This window comes from Glycine soja, chromosome 4 (genome assembly GCF_004193775.1).
Source record: "Glycine soja cultivar W05 chromosome 4, ASM419377v2, whole genome shotgun sequence".
NCBI classification, from domain to species: domain Eukaryota; kingdom Viridiplantae; phylum Streptophyta; class Magnoliopsida; order Fabales; family Fabaceae; genus Glycine; species Glycine soja.
In genome coordinates, this window is record NC_041005.1 from 46,002,507 (window position 1) to 46,012,001 (window position 9,495).

The 9,495-nt window shown below is 32.6% G+C and overlaps 1 protein-coding gene across 4 annotated transcripts; it reads left to right on the plus strand.

Annotated features, from left to right (window-relative positions):
- The first annotated feature begins 3,591 nt into the window (after positions 1–3,591).
- Positions 3,592–8,775, plus strand: LOC114409915 (B3 domain-containing protein Os01g0905400-like). Of its 4 annotated transcripts, XM_028373578.1 has the most exons (10): positions 3,592–3,627; positions 3,796–3,975; positions 5,214–6,027; positions 6,231–6,347; positions 6,430–6,501; positions 6,836–6,973; positions 7,176–7,292; positions 7,375–7,446; positions 7,820–7,935; positions 8,371–8,775. In XM_028373578.1, the coding sequence occupies exons 2-10, from the start codon at positions 3,841–3,843 to the stop codon at positions 8,629–8,631; spliced, it is 1,842 nt and encodes a 613-aa protein (XP_028229379.1). In that variant the 5' UTR covers positions 3,592–3,627; positions 3,796–3,840; the 3' UTR covers positions 8,632–8,775. The 4 variants fall into 4 exon arrangements, with proteins under 4 accessions (XP_028229379.1, XP_028229378.1, XP_028229380.1 ...); XM_028373577.1 differs by lacking the exon at positions 3,592–3,627 and having other exon boundaries at positions 3,634–3,975; XM_028373579.1 differs by lacking the exon at positions 3,592–3,627 and having other exon boundaries at positions 3,634–3,975; positions 7,176–7,277.
- Positions 8,776–9,495: the final 720 nt, after the last annotated feature.

Below are 9,495 nucleotides of genomic sequence, written 5' to 3' on the forward strand. Positions count from 1 at the left end.
AAACAATAAAGATAACAAAGAGAATTAATTAATACCAAATAATGAAGAATTTCATTAAGAATAGGGAAAAAAATAAAGTTGAACAATTACATCATAACCTATGAACTAGGGGGACTAGCCACTCTTGATCAAAGTAAAACTAGTAATCCTATGCAAAATAGACATAGACATACCAATAAGGTAGGAGCGATGATCATGATCCGTCCCCACGGTGTCGTCCATGCTTCACAACTCTCAAATGCCATCAAGGTTCTCTCAAATTTGTAAAAAGATAAAAGTGAACCAAAGAGTTTTTTACAAAGTCTAGAGACCTATATATAGCTTCCTGAAGATATCAGTCAGAGAAAGGACACTATGACTATGATAAAATATATGATGGTCGTGATCGGAAGTGACACTAAAGCTTTGGGATGTTGTGGATTGACTACGACCCTCATGGTTGACCATAACCCTCATGAATTGATCACGATTGTGGTGAACTTACCACAATAATTATTGGATCATTGATGCTATTTGGAGGATTGTTATCATTTTATTGTAATCGTGCTGCTTATCCCAGTCGTGGTAAATGTACCACAAGTATGATCAAGTACAGAGTCTTCAAATCTTCATAAAATCATACAATTTCTAACTTTTTTACTCAATTGAACATTTGTACTTTTGTAATATAAAACTAGTGTCCAAATATGAGTTCTACCAAAAAAATATATGCAAAATGACACACGAACTCACACAAAATATCATTCAAAAGGTACTTTATCAGCATGGTCCTAGCTTTCGAGATTAGTTGTTGAGTTTCAATATTCTTTTGCATAATGGCATGTTAATCTAGGGATGTGCATTTACCTAAGGTCCTAGCAGGTGGGGTTGGTCTCGGTGACAAGTGCTATGATGGGGAAGGGCCATTTTTGGGGTGAAGAGCCTTACAAATGATCTAGTGTTGAGAAAGGTATTTGTACTTATAAGGGATGGATGGATTGATATGTTTAATCTTTGCTAAATTTCATAAGTTTATATTTTTGTTCATGGTGATGAGTTGGTTAATTTTTATTAAGTGGCAGTAAACTACCGAGTAATTAGTAACCAACTATTGGTCCAAATGATGTAATAAAGTTGTATCTCAATTGTAACAGAATTGGGTATTATTTATACCCTTATATATATATATATTATATTATATTTTGCTGACAAAAAAAGTTATTAATACATGCTTTATTGCTTTATGTTAAAATTTTATAGAATAAAAAAATGGCAAATGACTCATTTAGTCCCTAAAAGTTGCACTTGATGTCAATTTAGTCATTGAAATTTGAAAATCACCAAATTAATCTATGAATGTGTAAATATTGCAACAATTTAGTCTTGTCGATATCCATTGTTGTTTGAGTTAACGTTAATCGCCGTGTCGTTGCTGACAAGGCACATCTATGTGTCAAATGTGGATTGCATGTGTTGTGTCCAGTTAGAGGGAACAAATATATGTTGGGGAAGATGATGATGTTGAAGAAGAAGCTAATAAATCCTTTGGCAATGATGATGCAAGCACATTATTATTCACGTCGTGGACTATTTTGACACTTGGTTATGTTTTTTGGGGACCATTTTGACATTAAGTGTCAAATGTGTGGGACCATTTTGTCAGTTAGTCACAAATATTAGTTATTTTTGCAAACCGATTTCATTCTATTTTGGTCTTCTTCACAGTATACTATTATTAAAATTACAATTACAATTGGATTTAAAGTTTGAAATTGAAATCACTGGTATTTAAATGAATACAACGCTACATAACATTCTTTATGAAATTACAACACATTTTGTACACCCAACCACAATAAGTAATATATCATTATCAAACACATAAAAAAATAGTTCTTCAAAATCTTCGCTTTAGCAACCAATAAATTAATCTTCACTATAAGGTCTTCCTTCCATGCTCATCATCGCCGACATGAACCCATTCAAAGTAACCACATGATCCATTATTCTGTAAAAAAAAAAGTCAAAAATATTATAAAACAAAAATGTAAAAACAGGGGAGGTAACCAAAGACGTTTAGACAAAAATTCCCCAACTTTTGGCAATGGGCATGTAAGAACAGTTTCCCTAGGTTCCAACTCGTTTTTGAAGTCTGAATCACAACTTTTTTCTCATAATGACAATAAACAACATTATCACCATTGTTGTGTGAAAGATAACCAAACTCACATTCACCTTTCATTTTCTTGAAATATGTAGCTTTGGTTGAGTCTGACCCACCACCCATTGAACATGGATCACATAATCGCACGGACCAACATGCTGTAATCATAGAAGAAAAAACTCTCTATTTTTTACTTTGAGTCATTGCGCACTAACCTAGAACATCGCCTCCACAGGTGGATTGCCACATTGTCAAACAATGTGTCATGTGTGTACTCACGTTAATAGAAACAACGATAGGTTAACAAGAAGACTAAGTAATCACAACATTTATACATTTATAGACTAAATTTGAGATTTCCAAATTTCAAAGATTAAATTGACACTAAGTACATCTTTCAAGGATCAAATAGGTCATTAACCCAAAAAATGCATTAAATCAATCTCCATCAATGTTCTTATAATGATCGGACTGGTGATCGACTTGGTTAGGTTAAGATACTAGATTAATGAGTTGTTGATCAAACTAGTGATTTACTAATTAAATCACATGAATCGGTACATATTGAATATTTCAATTTTATAATATGAGTATGGTGTATAAATTATATTGGTCAAAGAAAAATTAAGAATTTACTTTGGTGTACCAATGTCAATATTTTAGGCTATTAAAAGAATCTAGGTTCAAAGACCATGTATGACAATTTCAATGAATTTTTATATGATGCATATTTGGTCAAACTAGCTTATAAGTTAATAAGCTAAGTGATTAAATTGAGAGTGTTTTATAAGATTAATTGATAAGATAAATGATAAATGCAAAATAACATTAGAGAATTTAATTAAATGATTAAAAAGATAAAAAAAATATCTCAAATAAATTATTGAGAGCAAAAATGAAAAGAAAAAAATTAAAAACTTATAAGCTATTTTATTTCTATAAACTACTTAAAGTAACTTATGAAAATAAATTAAAAGTTATTAAAATAAACTCATGTGTCAAACAAAACTTGTTAACGTAAAATAAAAAGTAGAATCATTTTAGATAACATCTAAAATATAAATTTAAAAAACATAAAAGAACAAAAACAAAAAATGCAAAAGAAAAAATATAATAAATTCAAATGATATTTTAACAATTTTACCGTGCACCTTACTTGCCATGGAGAGTGAGAGAAAGCGTACACGACAAACAAATCAGCACGTCAAGTCAGAAACGTGAAAAGAAGAAATAACATACAAAAATCAACTTTAATCTACAAAAATCACGGTTATATCATAAAAAAATAAAAAAATATTTATAGATTTGTTTTCATCATAAAAATTTAATTATTTATTTCTCACCATAAAAATTAGATTTTCATGTGATTTTGTAGAGTAAAATTAATTCACGTGTTATCCAAAAGCACTTTATAAAGTGTTAAGAGAATACCCGTGGGACCTTGCCATATCTAGCTCGTCGCGTCACGTGTTGAGAGAAAGAAGGTAACGTGACTGCTGATTGACATGCAGGGCATTCTCTCTCTCCTTTCCTTTGGGTTCTGCTAGCTTCTCTCGTGCTTAGCTACTAGCTTGCTTGTTGTTCCTGCAATTTTTTTTTTTTTTAAAAAAACACACGAAGTGTTAAGTTGGGGCTTTGCTTTTTGTGTGAAGGAGAGAAAATTTGAGCACTGAGTTGATGAGAAGAGAGAAACTATAATGTGTGGCGAGAGACAACGAGTTTCTGCTTGTGCTGCCTGCACCAACAACTGTCTACTGTTCCACAAAACAAAACAAACCTCACCTACCTCTTTCTTCAAGCTCATCACTAAACGAGAACATTTAACAACTTTGGTTCGTATCATATTCATCTTCTCCTACATTTTGTACTTTCCTTTTCTCAAACATTCTTATTCCTTCTCTTTTACTTATTATTATTGTGTTTAGATTCGAAGCTGGTTTCTTTGTTGTTTAACTTTAATCTAATCAACCTTGTGTCTTCTCAACCCTCTCCCATATTCACAAGGCTTCTCTTCCTTTAAAAGAAGAAGATAAATGTTAACGACACATAACTATTTTGAACATTTTTCTTTTTTGTTGATTTTTTTTTGGGAAATTTACAACAAATTGTAGGTCTCACATCTTATTTATTTAATGTTTTCTGGTGATTTTGAACTTTTCAATAAATTTCATCTGATAGTAGAGTGTGTTAAGAGAAAAGTGTTACAGAGAAATGGTTTAGAAGAGAGTGTGTTGCCAAACACTCTTCAAAGAGAAAACATTTGTTTTTCAGTAAATTGCACTTGAACCATGACGCCGTTAACAGTTTGTTTGATCTTAATTCTGTTTCTTAATGCTACTATATTTGCAAATTGCTTTGCGCTTTGTGTTTCATTTCATTGTTCGTTTTGTTTCTTAAATGCTCTAAGTTGGGGATTCTCTTCATATTTTGAAATCTCTATACATTTTTTTTCCGGCGACGAGGGATTAAATACATTGCAACCAAAGTGCAAAGTTCAGTCCCATTTATATTTGAGTGTTGATGCATACACGATGGTGCACACACTATTATGACGTTAGTACTAGAGAAGAGCTTCTTATTCTCCACTTATCTATTTAACTTAATAAAGTATTGCATATAACACACACATATATATACTTGATAAAGTATTTGTTTGTGATCTATTATTAAGGTGTTTATACTGATTCTTCCAAAGGATCCAAAATTCCTGACCCTCGGAATTGTCTTTATTAGCTGAGGAAATATGCATAGACCAAAAAAAAATTGATCCCTTTTGACCAAATAAGATCTTGGTTTGAACTCTTCCCAATATATACTTGATCTTCATTTCTATTGCGCTTCCCTTTTCTGCTTCTGTAACAATATACAAGTGATTTTTTTTCTTTTTATAGAGCTTGGTACATCATTCATTCATTCATATTATTTGTGTTGCCTAAAGCAGATACCGCAGCCTGGGTTTTGCTTTGGTCCATCCATTATCTTTGCACTACATTTTTTGGCATATTTTTCTCTATATTGACCATGGGTTCTGATCTTGTATACTATTTCTCAACATCTTTTTAAATTGCAGTATATCCCTCCTGCTTTTAGTAGTACTGTGTCAGACTTGGTTAATAAGAAAATTGCTCTCAATGATTCAAGTGAGCGGCAATGGAATGTAAAAGTATCAGGGTTTAATGGTTCTTTTGCTTTCATGGAAGGATGGAGTACTTTTTCATTGAATCATGGGGTTAAAGTTGGATATCTTCTGGTATTCAATTACGTTAAGGATTTGCACTTTGATGTCAAGATCTATGATCCATCTGCTTGTGAAAAGCTTAATTTTCCTAAAACAAGAAATCAGAAGAAAAGAAGTAGGGGGAGAAGTGGCTCTCCAGTTAGAGATTGTATGTTGGTTGGTCAAGAATCCAATGCCTTAGTTGTCACCCAACATTATGTGCCGAAAATGAAAAGCCAGCGCAGTGAGGTTGACTTAGTAGTACGAAAAAATGGTGAAGAGAGTGGCCAACTTATGTGCATATCAGAACTCCATGAAGACCCATGTTATTCGACAAGCCTAGAATTTGACCAGAGCCATGGTGTTAATGGGACCATGAAAATTGTGAATGGAGATTTAAAAGTTTCTAATGTTGATTACGGATCTCACATATTTGAAAATGATGCAATCGTATGTAGTAAAGATACTATGTTTGAAGGGATATTCAGTATGGCAGCTGCCTTAGATATATCTGAATTTGAAATGTCTGGGAGAAGTACTTCTCTAGGTGAGGCAGACAAAAGCACACATGACAAGACTTCAACTTTGAATATTGAAGAAAACAAAGAGAGCAAAGCCATCATGTACAGCGGGGAAGCTCAAGAGTGCCAATTTTCCAATGTCTTAGGTACTATAGTTAACAGAGTAGCTTCATTTTCATTTCTAGAGACTTAAATTTGTTACAGGATCAGATAAAAACTGTCCTAGTAAATCTTCATTATTTTTCACACTTTTAGTGCTTTAAGCTTCTACGTTTATCTCTTGTAATACATGTGATGATATCCTAAATTCAGCATTTATTATTTTTACTCCACATTGGCTTATTTTCAGAAAGTGATCAGGCTGCAATATCCAAAAAGGAACCTGCTTTGCATATTGATGGTTCTTGCAATACCAAAAACAAGTTCAATGAGATCTCAAATCACTTAGATACTTATATCCACAATGGTGCATCTTCTCAGTTTATATTTATTTTCTCAAACAAGCACTTTAATTTTCCCAGGTTATTAATCAGTTATTATGATTACAGGTGAAATGAAGAAATTGCCTGTGGACAAGACTCCCAAACTGTACAGTTCCGTGGATAAATTGAATGTAACAGGTGTTTTCTTCTTCTGTTGAAATTTCTTATCACTTTAAATCTCATTATTCATGGGTACATGCACTTGTCTGCAATAATGTACATTAACAGGTTCTCAGTTTATATGTATTTTCTCTATGGGGCCCCTTGATTTACCTGAATTGATCGATGGTGAAATGTCTAAAAAATTAAAGAAAGAGCTTGTAACTCTTGATGAATTGGGAGCAACAAGCATTGAATTTTTCACCCCACAATTCTGTTTTAAACTTTGTACTCATTTGTTAGTTTTTGTGCATGCACGCCTCTATACTTACCCACATAACCGGATTCTGTCTGATGGATAAATTTTCTGTAGGGTTGCCAAAGGAGACTAAGGGAAAGTTGGATCACTATTCTGACCCATTTAATCAAGATAATGAGAGTCACTTTAAAACTGCACCTCCTCTCATGTCCAACGGGGAAGCTCAAGAGTGCCAATTTTCTGAGGGCTTAGGTACTACAGTCAACAGTGGATTCATTTTCATTTCTACAGATTTAAATTGGTTACTGGATCAGATAATATTGTCCTAGTAAAACTTATTTTGTTTTACACGCTTGTGGTGTTTCAGGCTTCTATGTTTATTTCTTGTAATGCATGTGATGATTTCCTAGATTTGGCTTTTTATTATTTTTACTTCACATTGGCTTATTTTCAGAAAGTGATCAAGCAGCAATATCCAAAAAAGAACCTGCTTTGCATATTTGTGGTTTTAGTGACACCAAACAGAACTTCGATGGAATCTCAAATGACTTAGATGGTCATATTTACAATGGTTCATCTTCTCAGTTTATATTTATTTTCTCAAACAAGCCCTTAATTTAGCCAGATTATTAATCAGTGATTATGATTACCAGGTGAAATGAAGAAATTGCCTATGGACATGACTCCCAAATTGTGTGGTTCCATGGATAAATTGAATATAACAGGTGTTTTCTTTTCCACTATTTCTGTTGAATTTTGTTATCACTTTATATGTCATTAGTCATTATTCATGGGTACATGCACTTGTCTGCAATAATGTACATTAACAGGTTCTCAGTTTAAAGTATGTTCTGTAAGAAGCCCCTTGATTTACCTGAATTAATTGATTAACCACTATGATTACAGGTGAAACCCCTGAAAAGTTAAAGAAAGAGCTTGTAACTCTTGATGATGAATTGGGAGCAACAGATGTTGAATCTCCCCCCCCCCCCCCCCCCCCCCAATTCTGTTTTAAATTTGTACTCACTTTGTGCATGCACTTCTCTATACTCGTATTACCAAATTCTTTCTCATGGATAATTTTTTGTGTCATTGTAGAGTTGCCAAAGGAGATTAAGGACTCTGACATATCTAATCAAGATGATGAGAGCCACTTTAAAACTGCACCCCCTCTCTCCTGTGTGGTGACCAATGATAATGATAATGTTTCCCTTGTACGATGTTAACCGGCCCTGATTGAACTTGTCTCTATGCATTGTTATATTATATAGTTTATGCTGTAAATTGATTTTGCATTACCAACTGGGATTATGTTTAGCACATAACTTAGGAACAATACTATAAGTACTTTTAGTGTTGTTCTCCAATGGATTTAGTCTGTGCCGACCTTTAATGCCAACTTCTATTGGCTGGATTATCAAGATGAAACTCTAATTTTGATTGGAGATCAACACTAAAAGTATTTATAATACTGTATCTATGTTTTATCCTTATGGTTACAGCTTCTGAATGATAGGATAGCTACACACTTGCCTAGAGCCATTTTGTATTTTGAATGCCAAATTTTACTTCTCTCAATTAGCTTTATCACATGTGGTTTCTCATTCTTGTGTGTTTTGATGACCATTTGTAGTTTGTATTTACTGCAGAAATTGCCCGAATACCTGCCTTTGACTCGCAGGGTAAAACCATTCACGCATAAGAAGATGGTAGTGTTACTTCGGGATTCACAGATGAGATTGTGGCCTGTCTTTTACCATGAACAACCTCGGTTACTGACACATGGATGGTTAGATTTTAGCAGAGCTAATAACATTCAACCTGAAGATGAGTGTATTTTTGAGGTTGAGCCTGACCCTGAGAGCAGGTATCAACGTATCTTAGCTGTAAGTATAGTCCACAAGTCATGATGTTAGTTAGTAGTACAGAGATGCATTGCAGTGTTTTTTTTTTTTTGCCTACAGTACATCCTAGGCTCCTATACCACAATGACTTCGCGGCAATGAAAAACTGGCTTCTATTTTGAAACCTCTATTATTCTTGTTCTTGTTTTAGTTGGTATTCATTTTATGATTATAAATAAATAAAGCATAAACATATTTTAAAATTTATTATCGCTACCAGCTTGGAATGCATGAGTGCCGCGAACATTTGTATTGGTCTGTAGTTCAAACTTCTAAGCATTCAAGCCTGGAAACGTTACCTCTGGAATATGCAATTCAAACAAACACTGTGATCGACACCTACCACTACTAGAGTTGATTCTCGCACTTAAAATTCTGATGAAAAATAGAAAAAATAGAAGTAATTATTTGTTATTTTAGCTTTCAACATGATTTTGGAATTAATTCTCTGAAAATTGATTCTAATCCAAACATGCTAGTTCTAAGTTAATATTGTTTTCTTTCGGGCCTTTAGCCCTAATGGTAAAAGTCAAAAACCCAAACTTATTGTATAAATAAATCTATTTATTTTTAAAAACTTTAATGTTAAAATTTATTTTAAAATCTTCTACACTAGATAAGTACGTTGATATATCAACAAATATGTTTTTTAACATATATGATCACAATTTTATTATTTTTTTACTACATTAAACTTGATAAGCATATATATAAAAATTTATATCTAAATTTTCATATTTTATACACTTGCATAAACTAGTTAGTGTAATAATATTTACACAAATATTATAAAAAGTATAACTAAATTTGTAAAAAAAACATTAAAAATATTTTTCTTTTTAATTATTTTTTAAATATTTAGGTTATACG